Genomic DNA, 14,059 nt, shown 5'->3' on the forward strand with positions numbered 1-14,059 from the left:
CTGAATGCTTCACTTGACGAAGAAGGTTCGCCACGAACTGAATGCAACATTCGCCAATGATGCCTGGCATTTCAATGGCCTTGCGGTTCGCTCAGATTGTCTTAAGGCATCCCGAGAGTGACGATTAGATGCATGACTCATGCGCTCGCCTGCAAGACATACAGTATGTACTGAATGGATCCGAAGTAGCAGTTTGTTAGGGATCCAGAAGTTTGGCACACAAAAGGATAGAAAGTTGGGCGAGTTGGTACGGTAACATGATCTTGAATTGTAACGCGAAGTGACATAGACAGAGACTAGAAGCAGACAGGACGAGCGCTAACTCTCAACTAAATTTTTATTGAAACTATCAACATATATATAGGGGATTGCAAATACCGCAGCATATGAACATGACAAGGTCTAAATACATCAGTTAAACATATCAAAAGGTAGGGAAGCCAGAAAGCAAACGGTAAAAAGACACTACTTGAGATTAAGACACGTGCTCTTAAGATATTGAAATTCGCATTCTAACAGAGACAATGATGCGTGGCTAACGCAAGTATCTCCTAATCTTTTATAGTGAAATGCCTCTACTTCCCGTGTGGTTCGGCATTTGTACCTTGAAATAATTTTTGTCTTCAAACAAAGGTTTACATACCTGCGAGTCGGCCTAGTTGGAACAGATTCATCTTAAAACTTTTTATGCGCAAACAAACAGGGACGAAGAATAGAGGCAACACAAGGACGAGCGCAAAAAAAAAAAAAAGAAAAGGTTTACAACCGCAATTGGAACAATGCAACGCTAGATGCGATGCATTAGGGTTGTTAAGAGATTGTTTGTGTTCTTTAAGTCTCACATTAATACACCTACCGCTCTGTCCAATGTAAGCTTTCCCGCACTTAAGTGGAATCTGATAAACTATACCGGTGCTAGAAGGCACAAAAGGGGACACATGTCTAATGCCGTAATCATTTTTTTCTTTTTTTGCCACCCTGTTCAAGTTTCCTATTTATCATAGGGCACATAATAGACAGAGGTCAGATTGGTCGACCATGACTGATCGAAGAAGGCACCACTGTAGGTGAAATTAGACGTACAACTCCTGCGGTCGCGAAGAGGTAGAGCATCCGCCTCGCGTGCGAGAGGACCGTGGTTCGAATCCCGGTGCCGCACAATTTTCCACCGGATAAAAAAAAATCCGCGTGTGGATAAAATTGCATAAACAGGCCTGGAGTGCGGCCTGATCCCGGTGACCAGAACCGGTAACGCACTCTCACCAGAGCAGGATTGGTCACCCTGGTGCAGTCCTTGGCCACAACCTCCTATATGAATACAACAATCAAACCCCGGCCCTCAGTCCCCAGCAGCCACGAAGCAACTGACCACGGCGGCGGTCAGACCTGTGACGCAGCAGAGGGTGCTAAGAATCCCTGCTTTCCGGACAGGCCGCCACTGGAATCTGAACCTGGCAACGTTTAACGTTAGAACGTTATCTAGTGAGGCGAGTCTAGCAGTGTTATTGGAGGAATTAGAGGACAGTAAATGGGATAAATTAGGGCTCAGTGAGGTTAGGAGGACAAAAGAAGCATATGCAGTGGTACAAAGCGGCCACGTCCTGTGCTACCGGGGCTTAGCGGAGAGACGAGAACTAGGAGTCGGATTCCTGATTAATAAGGATATAGCTGGTAATATACGGGAATTCTATGGCATTAACGAGAAGGTGGCAGGTCTTGTTGTGAAAATTAATAAGAGGTACACATTGAAGGTCGTACAGGTCTACGCCCCTACATCTACTCATGATGACCAGGAAGTCGAAAGCTTCTATGAAGACGTGGAGTCGGCGATGGGTAAAGTCAAAACAAAATACACTAGAATGATTGGTGACTTTAATGCCAGGGTAGGCAAGAAGCAGGCTGGAGACAAGTCAGTGGGCGAATATGTCATAGGCTCTAGGAATAGCAGAGGAGAGTAATTAGTAGAGTTTGCAGAACAGAATAATATGGGGATAATGAATACACTCATCCGCAATCGGTATAGCCGAAAGTGGACGTGGAGGAGCCCGAATGGTGAGACTAGAAATGAAATAGACCTCATAATCTGCGCTAACCCTGGCATCATACAAGATGTGGACGTGCTCAGCAAGGTGCGCTGCAGTGGCCATAGGATGGTAAGAACTCGAATTAGCCTAGACTTGAGGAGGGAACGGAAGAAACTGGTACATATGAAGCCAATCAATGAGTTAGCGGTAAGAGGGAAACTAGAGGAATTCCGGATCAAGCTACAGAACGGGTATTCGGCATTAACTCAGGAAGAGAACCTTAGTGTTGAAGCAATGAACGACAATCCTATGGGCATCATTAAGGAGTGTGCAATAGAAGTCGGTAACTCCGTTAGACAGGATACTATTAAGCTATCGCAGGAGACGAAAGAGCTGATCAAGACCCGCCGTGGTTGCTCAGTGGCTATGGTGTTGGGCTGCTGAGCACGGGGTCGCGGGATCGAATCCCGGCCACGGCGGCCGCATTTCAGTGGGGGTGAAATGCGAAAACACCCGTGTACTTAGATTTAGGTGCACGTTAAAGATCCCCAGGTGGTCGAAATTTCCGGAGTCCTCCACTACGGCGTGCCTCATAATCAGAAAGTGGTTTGGGCACGTTAAACCCAATAACTTAAAGAGCTGATAAATAAACGCCAATGTATGAAAGTCTCTAACCGTACAGCTAGAATAGAACTGGCAGAACATTCGAAGTCAATCAACAAGCGTAAGACTTACAGCTGACATAAGGAACTATAATATGGATAGAATTGAACATGCTCTCAGGAACGGAGGAAGCCTAAAAGCAGTGAAGAAGAAACTAGGAATAGGCAAGAATCACATGTGTGCGTTAAGTGACAAAGCCGGCAATATCATTACTAATATGGATGAGATAGTTCAAGTGGCTGAGAAGTTCTATAGAGATTTATACAGTACCAGTAGCACCCACGATGATAATGTGAGAATAGTCTAGAGGAATTTGAAATCCCACAAGTCACGCCGGAAGAAGTAAAGAACGCCTTGGGAGCTATGCAAAAGGGGAAGGCAGCTGGGGAGGATCAGGTAACAGCAGATTTGTTGAAGGATGGTGGGCACATTGTTCTAGAAAAACTGGCCACCCTGTATACACAATGCCTCATGACCTCGAGCGTACCGGAATCTTGGATGAACGCTAACATAATCCTAATCCATAAGAAAGGGGACGCCAAAGGCTTGAAAAATTATAGATCAGCTTACTGTACGTTGCCTACAAAGTGTTTACTAAGGTAATCGCAAATAGAATCAGGAACACCTTAGACTTCTGTCAACCAAAGGACCAGGCAGGATTCCGTAAAGGCTACTCAACAATAGACCATATTCACACTATCAATCAGGTGATAGAGAAATGTGCGGAATATAACCAACCCTTATATATAGCTTTCATTGATTACGAGAAAGCGTCTGATTCGGTCGAAACCTCAGCAGTCATGGAGGCATTACGGAATCAGGGTGTAGACGAGCCATATGTAGAAATACTGAAAGATATCTATAGCGGCTCCACAGCCACCGTAGTCCTCCATAAAGAAAGCAACAAAATCCCAATAAAGAAAGGCGTCAGGCAGGGAGATACGATCTCTCCAATGCTATTCACAGCGTGTTTACAGGAGGTATTCAAAGACCTGGAGTGGGAAGAATTGGGGATAAGAGTTAATGGAGAATACCTTAGTAACTTGAGATTCGCTGATGATATTGCCTTGCTTAGTCACTCAGGACACCAATTGCAATGCATGCTCACTGACCTGGAGAGGCAAAGCAGAAGGGTGGGTCTTAAAATTAATCTGCAGAAAACTAAAGTAATGTTTAACAGTCTCGGAAGAGAACAACAGTTTACGATAGGTAGCAAGGCGCTGGAAGTGGTAAGGGAATACATCTACTTAGGGCAGGTAGTGACCACGGATCCGGATCATGAGACTAAAATAATCAGAAGAATAAGAATGGGCTGGGGTGCGTTTGGCAGGCATTCTCAAATCATGAACAGCAGGTTGCCACTATCCCTCAAGAGAAAAGCATATAATAGCTGTGTTTTGCCAGTACTCACGTATGGGGCAGAAACCTGGAGGCTTACGAAAAGGGTTTTGCTTAAATTGAGGACGACGCAACGAGCTATGCAAAGAAGAATGATGGATGTAACGTTAAGGGATAAGAAAAGAGCAGATTGGGTGAGAGAACAAACGCGAGTTAATTACGTCTTAATTGAAATCAAGAAAAAGAAATGGGCATGGGCAGGGCATGTAATGAGGAGGGAAGATAAGCGATTGTCATTAAGGGCTACGGACTGGATTCCAAGGGATGGGAAGCGTAGCAGGGGGCGGCAGAAAGTTAGGTGGGCGGATGAGATTAAGAAGTTTGCAGGGACAACATGGCCACAATTAGTACGTGACCAAGTTAGTTGGAGAAGTATGGGAGAGGCCTTGGCCCTGCAATGGGCGTAACCATGCTGATGATGATGATGATGACATAATAGACTATTTGTGGGGGGCCGAGAGAACTGTATTGACGTCATAGCTATTCGCTACGTTCCGTAAACCATGGGACATCCTATGTACATAGGGCACCGTGCACAGCAAACCTTTTTTTCCTTTTTCTGTTTTTCTTGTTTCTTAGCGGGGTTTTTTACCGACTTCAAGAGCTTTTCGCAGGTTAGCAATAACAAATGCACAGGATAGTCAGCCTTCTTGAGCCTATCTATCTGTTGTGAAAAACTTTGTTATATAATCTGTGGAGATGACTTAGCATTGGCAGACCTACGAGCTGAGTATGGTATCCCCTGTTTAATAAGTTTAATAAGACGTGCTCCTCATGGAACGTTAAGCACAGATCTAGAAACTGTAATTTGTTGTTCTGGATAAGCTCAAGCGTGGAACCAAGACCCCCAGAACATACCCTAAAAACTTTTAAAATATCCGTAGCTTTCTTTGTGTAGTTATCGCATGAACAAACACTAGGTAGCCATCTACGTATCGGAAGGGACGCATAGCCAATTCCGTAAGATTGTTTTGTAGCTCTCTATTGACGCGACTTAGATAAATATCACTCGAAACCAGCGCAACTTTTGAACCAATGCAAACTCCCGATTTTTGTACATACATAGAGCTACACCATTTTACAAAGGTATTCTCTAGGTAAACAAAAAAAAAACTATGAAAAAGATTCCAAAAGCATCCCACAGTCCTGAGTAAACCAGAACTCGTCATTGTAGAGCGTCACTGCTTCTTAACACTACGCATTAGTTCCGTTTGCGGGAGCGAATAAAAAGGATCTTTTACATCAACACTGATCGTCGAGCATCTACCTGGATTATTTTCGGTTGCGAAGACTACAATTTCTTCTGAATGTCTTACCAGGAAGGGGCCTTCAAGACGAACTGAAGATAGCACATTATGCAAAACGGTTGAGGCAATGTACTTCCACGTTCCTTTTTCAGAAATAATGGCTCGAAAAGGAACTTCAGGCTCATGTGTCTTAGCACTAAAAGACATGTCGAGGTGCAGTCCCTTGGATTGCTTAGACCTTACGCGAGGCGCTCAGAATGCGAATTTCAATATCTTCACAGCACGTGTGCTAATCTCAAGTAGTGTCTTTTTGTTCTTTGCTTTCTGGCTTCCCTACCCCTTGATATGTTTAACTGATGTCTTTAGACCTTGTCATGTTCATATGCTGCGGTATTAGCAATCACCTATATATATATGTTGTTAGCTTCAATACAAATTTCGTTGAGCGTTAGCGCTCATCCTGTCTGGTTCTATAGTCTGTATATGTCACCTCGCGCTACGATTCAAGATCATGTTTGCACACACTTTTGTACCGTTATTTTTCTTAAATAAATGATGATGGCTTTTCCTTGAAAAAGAAATAGCTCTACCATTCAAGACGTTTTTTTTTCTTCAAAGTGCTTTTTCCAGGCCGTGTTCTTCGATGTCAAATTCATTTGCCCAAGTAGGCCAAGATAATGAGAACAATAGTGTTAGTATATCCATTGATGGCGTTACTAAGCCTAACTTGCGCTTAGACATTTAAAAAAATCGCCAGGACCGGACAACATTCAAGATGCGTTCCTCAAAAGATATTCAGTACGAGTGGCTCGCCAATAATTTTCCACAAGTCTGTCGATACAGCCATGCTTCCTGATGACTTGCGCATAGCAAGAGTTACCACTGTTTTTAAGAAAGCTCCTCATTACAGATAGATAATTATCGCCCCATATCTTCTTGTTCATGTACAATGTTTGAGCATATCCTAGTAAAATACATAAATGACTTTCTATCGCAAAAAAACAACAAAAAAACATAATGACTGATGCACAGCACACTTTCCTGCATGAATACTTCACAGTAACTCAACTAATCACAACAGTTCATGAGTTTTCGAAGGTTCCTGACCAAAGTGACCAGATTGATATCATACTACTAGACTTCTCGAAAGCATTTGATAAGGTTATGCATTCAAATTTAATATAAAAATGAAAGAAATTGGTTTGTTCTCGCATATTATTAAAGGGGTTGGGACGCCAAATCTTGAAGCTATAAAAAGCATGTTGTAGGCTGCTTCCGTATGCAAGGACGCCCAGAACGAGGTATTGGACGCTGCAAACATTTTAAAACAATTTCAATTCAGCTCCAAAAAGTCATTAAAAACTCCTTCTCGTAGTCGAGACCCATCGCTAGCGCGGCAGTAACTACGTCACAGAGGAGGAACGAAAATGTTGACGTCATGGCACACTAGCACAAAAACGTGACGTATGATGAGTAGCGATGAAATGCCGATTACGGAGCCTGCTGAGCCGAACGACCGAGCATAGCCTCCACTATGACCGAGCTACAGTTAATGCAAAGAAGGGGTAAGGCGTGCAGGCACGGACACAAGAGGAGAGAAGTGGACAACACGAACGCCGCACGGCGGCCCGCTAACGGCAAATTGCGTGCGGCGAGTTGCCGTGCGGACGGGCCTACGTTTGAGTGTAACACTAGCCGACCGACTCCGAAAGGGACCAGGATATACGGCGTTCGTAATGTCCGCTTCTCTCTTCGCATAGTCGCATAGTTCGGCAGCTCGGAGCGGTCTCTCGTTCGCTTGGCCTTTCTCAATGTGAGGGCCCGTCCACGTTACCGGCACGGAAACTCGCCGCACGCCGTTTGCCGTTCGCGGGCCTCCGTGCGACGGCGGTTTTGCTCGCGGACGGCGAGATTCCCTTGCCGTAGAGAGGACGGGCCCGGGACCCATTTGTGCGGCAGCCGTACGGCGAAGCGGCCAATCAGCGACCAAGGAGTGGTCACTCTGGCACCGACGGCAGCTTCCCCGCCTCTGATCGTTCGGCGCCGCCGATATCGTCGCTGGGCCTTTTCCGCTTCACGTCAAAGCTAAAGCTTACGGCGCTTCGGGAATCACCGACTCTCACAAGCCGCAATATTTCCTTACCGTTGTTGTCGCTCTTCGCAATAATTATAATAATCACGACATGCACTTCGAATCGCCAGTTGTTGACATCTGCTGGCAGAGCACGCGTATGCGCGAGCAGACGACGCAGCATAGTTTTGCGTCGCTATTTTTTGTGGCCCACGTGACCAGGCCATGTTGCGTTTCCTCCTCTGTGACGTCATAGCATCCCCCGGAGCCCAGCAACCGAAACCGAAATCGCTCGGTATAATAATGCTATTATTAAATTATTTATCGGATATATATGAATCCCGCTGTATGTATCGTGCTCCCTGAAGCATGACGCAACGTTTGAATTAACAAACGCATGAACGAAAATTTTGATGTCTCTACCCCTTTGAATGGGTTAAAGCATATCTGTCCAACCATAATCAGTACGTTAGCGTTGACGGATACTGTTCGCGGTTTAGATGTATGCTCAGGCGTTCCGCAGGTGTGTGGTTTGGTACCACTCGTGTTTAATTTTTATAATATTGACGTTGTGGACGTGGCGAACTCGTCTGTATATTTAAAGTTATTTGCAGATGGCTGTGTCATATTTACTCCTGTAAGTTCCTTCTCTGACCAAATCACCCTGAATAACACTTCAATTAAATTGGCAGAATGGTGTGCCAAATGGGAAATGGTAATTAACCTTAAGAAAACTGTGCACATGTGCATCACTAATAAACGCAATAAACTTCTCCTTGCCTACCATATAAGAAAGAACCCCCTCGAAGAGGTTCAAGAATGCAAATATTTAGTACTGACATGAACTTACAGTTTTAACTGGTTGACCCATATAAATAACATATTCTCTAGAGCTCGAAAAAGTTCGGCCTTTTGAAACATAAGTTGGGCGAATCTTCCCCCTCCCTAAGATTGATGACATACAAAACTTTTATCAGACCCTCTTTAGAATACGGCAGCGCTGCTTGGGACCCTTTTACTCGGGCGAACGCAGGAAGACTAGAAAAGGTTCAGAGATTAGCCGTCCACTATGTTTACAAACGTTTCAAGCGTCTTGACTCACCTTCGGCGATGCCGCAATCGGCCGAACTTGAACCGCTTGCTCGAAGGAGAAAAACAGCACGCTTGAATTTCTTAGCTTATCTCTATTGCGGTAAACTGGCAATAAAACCTGACGACTACTTGGACAAACACGCTGGTCGAGCCTCAGGTCACCAAGTCGTCACATCAAGTCTGTATTCGCAAGAACTAACTTGTATAAATGTTCATTCTTCCAGCGTGCAGTTACAGAGTGGAATTCATTACCATAAACTTCACCCTTTCCACGTAATATTTTGTGATTTATTGATATGTATATTTCCTTCTTTTTGTTTTCACCTTCTCCTGTTTGGATTGTTGTCCGCGGTATTGTACAAAAAAAAAAGTTGATTACGATGATGACGATGACTTCTAAAGCGGATCGGCTCTCTTTTCAGGCATACCATACAGCACGGACCAGTTTTCGCCGCAAGGTGAGCAATGCGCCGGAACCGCGACTCGCACTTTTCAGCCGACTGTTTACGTGCAGCAGAGACACGTGCGGACTGTTCAACTCCTTCAGAAACTAACTGCGACAGACTGAAAATAAGTGAAGTGGTAGAATTGATAAAATATCGCTTTTTCACAACGAGAGCTTCGCAGCTGAAGAAAGATTCGTCCCCGTTCGGAAACGTATTCTGCTGCAACTGCGAAGCCTGCTGAGAAACCCGTTACCTGTTAGCTTCATGTCAGGTGGATGACAGTCTTTTTCTTTCATAAACGTTCATCCCCCTTGCGGGCTTCCGCAGGACGGATTTGTCCCTGTCGATAAACCTCTTACTGTTTACGTGATATCATCAGCTCAACGCACACCAAAAGGCTGGTCATTGGCTGCAAGCATTATGAGGAAGGCTTTCTTCCTTGCTGACGTCCGGTCAAACGGGGCATCAATACATGGCGCAATGAATCAAACGAATTCCCACTGCGTTCATGCTGAATACTGAGGGTGAGGGGGAACTGTGCAAGGTGTAGTGCAGGTGCTTCAATTTACCCGTCGTTTCCTCCTCATAACCACTGGACAAAACTGGCAGGAACAATTCGCGTACGCAAGCGTTTGCGGTGGGACCGAAGCACTTAAAGGTACTGCCGAAAAAAGTTACGAATGGCCACTTAAATTGAACATCGATGTCACCGTTAACCGCAGATGCTGCTTACCCGCCTGTTTCTATCGCTTGTTTGTGCAACGTTGCTTTTCTTCCTCTGCCTTTAGGTTACGCCGCCCAAGGCTATGGTGCAATGCCCGGATATAGTAAGTGAAAGAACTTTTTTTGGGCGCCCAATGGCTTCATCACACTTTCACACCTACGGCACAGAAAGTTTTTGAGCTAAGAGCGTTGACCTTATGACAAGACAAGAATTAAGCTCTGAATTCACTCCGATTTCCCTAATCAAATATAGGCACGGCAGCGCGCAAAAAAAAAAAAAAGGAACGAAGGAAAGGAAAAAGAACTGGACAAAGAAGGGTAGCTTTCAATAGGACAAACGCAGACTTCCAATTGTATTAAAGGACTTCCAAAGCCCAGTGAGGGTTTTCGTCGCTCCAATAGTGAACGTTGTGGATGTTCACTTGGGCATTACGTGAGAAAGTAGCTTCATCGGTCCACAGTATTTTGTTGAAAAAGCCTGGGTCCTCTTCCGTCTTGATTATAATCCAGTTTTCAAGGTCCTTTCGATTTTGGAAATCGCGGGGATCCAACCTCTGGTGCACCAGCACGTGGTACGGAAGAAGTTGCCTTCTCTTAAGTGCTCTCCACACTGAAGACTTTGACACTCCAGCTTCAGCCCCCACACTACGAACACTTGCATTTGGGTCTAAAAAAAACTTTGGCAGAATATCTGTTTCCACGTTCTCGCCCCGGATTGAAGATTTGTCTTAAATGATATTGCGCGACATAAAAACGACACGGACGTGAGAGAAGACGACACACCCAGCAATCGCGCAAGCAAGCGCTTGGTGTGTCGTCTTCTCTCACGTCCGTGTCGTTTTTATGTCGCGCAATATCATTTAAGCAATGGATTACCAACTTGCCCGGAATGCTGCTCTCATTAAGATTTATGTCGTTTCTTCGTAGAAGTCCCAGTCTGTCTCAGCGTTTCATATATGCAAGCACAATCGTCATTGAGCTCGGACGCGTACCTCGATTCCAGCGTTGAAATAGCTCAACTGCGCGCCTTCTATGTCCACTTGACTTACCTAGAGCCAAAACCATATCTGCTCTTTCTTCATTGGAGTAAGCCATATCTGCTGCTCAATGTTGGTCACAGCCAAATAGCGTTGATGTGGAGAACACGCAGGGATACAGACGTCTGGGGAGCACTGGATATATTGCAGTTGGCTGGGATTGGTTCAAACGAGGTACATAAGGTATGATCTAGATTCGGTAAATTGGAAAAGCCTGCGGGCACACTATATCGGGGACTGATACGCCGGTCACGGTGCACAAGCGTGAAGCAAGACTCGGCCACCCGGTACTGCGACCACGAAGCGAAGCGCACGTGCGGGGTGCAAGATCAAAACGCCTGGTAGACAGCAAGTGTGAGAAGGAGAGCAGACGGGGCCAGTGCGAAAAGAGTTTTCATCTGAAGAAGACATTCGTAATCTTTCTTGAATGTAGCCAAATTTTTTTTTTACCATTAGTTAGTTTTGCCCCCGTGTGATTTATCCGCTGCTGTTCGAGCCCTAAGGTTTAAAGTTGTAGCATCATCGTTCAGTTCGAAAACTACTACAAGGTCGTTTGTGTACAAAGGCAAAATTGTAGCAGCCGTCATCGTCTTCCATAGTCCCCACGCGCTTCGCCCTTTCCTTCTTTCAAGCTGAATCAAAATGTGCTTTCGTCTTTTTTTTCGTGGCCTTAGACGCTTTATCGCTTTGGCAACGCTCGGCCAGCAGCATGCATTTGCACCGTCATGCGACAAGAGCCGCATGCCAAGATAACTACACCAGACATAACTCCCTGTCGCGGGCCAGTCTCGCTGCAGCCGACCTTGTTCATCCATCGCACGCTTGAGAGCAGCACAATAACAGTGCGCAAGCGTCCCGTCACGTGGTATATTTTTAATGTTTCGCGGGCTTTCTTTGGAACGCGGGAAAAAAGGACTACGTGAGACATATCGTGTTGGAAACAATTGAGAGGTTTCTGAAGGTGCCCTACAACTTTGCGTATCGCACTTACGGTCTGCAGCCAAAACCTAAAAAGTTGATTAATTAAGCATAACTAATCCGTTAATTAATAGGAAAATAAAAGATAGCCTGAGTAACTCTAGGCCAGTGCCAATATTATGCATTCGGTTCAGCTCGCGTCCGGCGTGCCTTTAATATTAGAAAGTTTGCCTCAAGTTATTTGGCAGAACCTGTATATATACATGAATAACTATGACTACGTGAAGCTGCATGAATGAAATTTGCTGGACTTCATAGAGAGTTGAAATGCACCGAAGTTTAATTTAGGCCGTCGAATTACTCGCAAAAATGGTCCGAAGCCGGCAAGTTACTAAATAAGTCACCGTAACTCGACACATACGAAATCTATCAAACGAAAAACGTATAACATGGACACTATAACGTAAAACTATTCCACGCTGACTTTATTCCATCCTTTACCTCCGACGAAGTATCGGTCGGTGAACCGCAGTGTTGTTGGAAAACCACAATGGCCCTGCTTGCGACAACTGTGGCTGCCAAGAAAGGATCAAGCACTTCCTCTGTGACTGTCCCTATTACAATGTGTCAAGAAAAGTGCTCGCGACTGCCCTTGCAGAACTGGACAATCGCCCCTTCACAGAGGAAAAAGTTCTAGTACACTGATCCAGACGGATTTCGGCACTCAAGGCCTTATGGGCTCTGTTCAAGTTCTTAAGGTCTTGTGAATTGTGCGACCGTCTTTGAATGTTGTAGCGCATATTGTGTAAACTTTTCTCATTTTTTTCTTTCTTTCACCTTTTATTCCGCTTACCCCTTTCCCCAGCACAGGGTAGCCAGCGGTACTTGGACTGGTTAACCTCCCTGTCTTTCCTCCACTTTTGTCTCTCTCACCAACGAAACACTTTCCTCCTTTATAGGTGGTCGCTTCTGTTTGCTTTCAAAGCGAATAGCATTGCCTGCTTTGACGGGCTTTAATACGTAGCATTATATGGCACAGTAAAACTTTAACTCGGGCAAGTTAGTTCATACTTGGATAAAGAACGCAGCGCGTCTGAGGCAAGGACAAGAAGAAATACAGTCATAGATCGCAAGTGCTAACAACTGGTTTTAAAGCGAAAGCTTTACTGGCCGCGAACTCCGTGGCGGTGCTCCGAGGAGGCACATGACGTCACAACGCGCGCCTCGCCGCGGATATTTCTCTCTCTCTCTCTCTCGCTCCCTATTCACTACTGCGCATGCGCCACTAGTAGCACCGAGCCACAGGTGTTCCGCCGCTGCGCAGCGCCGCGCTTTCCCGCCGCCGCCGTTTGGTATGACGTCACAACGCGTTCCTCGTCGTTGCGCTCGCTTCCGCTCGCTTCGCCAGCTGCGTCGCATGCCTGATAACATGTCGGAGGATTGAAAAGGGGAGCTCGCGTGCGCCGCAACCACAGTTGAGGCAGCAGTATGGACGGCGACAATTCTGATAAGCATGCGGAGGCCTGGAATCGACATCGGAACGAGATGAAGAGGAAACGAGTCGCCCAGGAAACAGACGAACAGCGCGCCGAACGACTGGCTAAACGCCGCAACATAGCTAGACAGCCAGACTAACCTGGACTTGCAATCAAGATTAACGAAGGCTAACCATGCTATGCCTTAGCTTTCGCTACTTATATCCTGGAATAGCCGATCTAAGCCACTGTCAGTTTATTTCACGAAGACATGCCTCTCATAAGCGGAGGAGTTTGCCAATTCACACCGTCGGTCAACAGACAGAGATCGTCACACATGTTGGAAATATATTCAGATACAATCCATGCACGGACAAATCTCGATAAACCACCACCACGAAATTTTTTTATTGTTACTATCATCTTTTGAGAAATACGCTGTTTCTTTGAGTGACTCAACGCACAGTATATGTACTGCACAGTGACTCAACGAAGCAGTACGTTTCTCGAAAGATGATAGTAACAATAGAAAATTTGACGGACGTGTTGTTTTGTTGGTATATGTGGCAGTGATTTGGCGGGATGTCTACCTGGTATCTGGATATATTTCGAACATGCTTTGGAACATTTCGAACAACTGGTGGTGCGACGAGGCAAACTTCTGCGCATATAAGAAAGAGGCAGGTCTTGGTGCAAATAAAACCAGCTCCTAGTCAGCCTTTGCGATGTTGCTTCATGTTTCTTCTTGTCTCAGTCGCGCTGCATTCGTTACCCAATTCTACAGCGAGTCAGTCGGGGAATTCCACGTGAAACCAGCAAGCCCATTTGCCAATATACAGCGAGAATGCGCGGTTGATAGCTGCCATCCTGAGCACCGCGACAAGCGTCCGCGATAACAATCGGCGCAACACACTCTACGAGCCCGCGCGCTTTCGCAGTTCCCCATGCGGAGACCGGAGGCGTTC

General features: G+C 45.6%; 1 protein-coding gene across 1 annotated transcript in view; it reads left to right on the forward strand.

Moving 5' to 3' along the window:
- LOC126525988 (uncharacterized) overlaps window positions 1-14,059 on the forward strand; it is a 183,464-nt gene that overhangs the window by 85,048 nt on the left and 84,357 nt on the right. Inside the window, exons 6-7 of the mRNA XM_072284147.1 lie at window positions 8,918-8,953; window positions 9,730-9,768. Coding sequence (XP_072140248.1) covers window positions 8,918-8,953; window positions 9,730-9,768 — 75 coding nt within the window. The remainder of the gene's footprint in view (window positions 1-8,917; window positions 8,954-9,729; window positions 9,769-14,059) is intronic.

The sequence above is a fragment of the Dermacentor andersoni genome, chromosome 8 (genome assembly GCF_023375885.2).
Source record: "Dermacentor andersoni chromosome 8, qqDerAnde1_hic_scaffold, whole genome shotgun sequence".
Lineage (NCBI taxonomy): Eukaryota > Metazoa > Arthropoda > Arachnida > Ixodida > Ixodidae > Dermacentor > Dermacentor andersoni.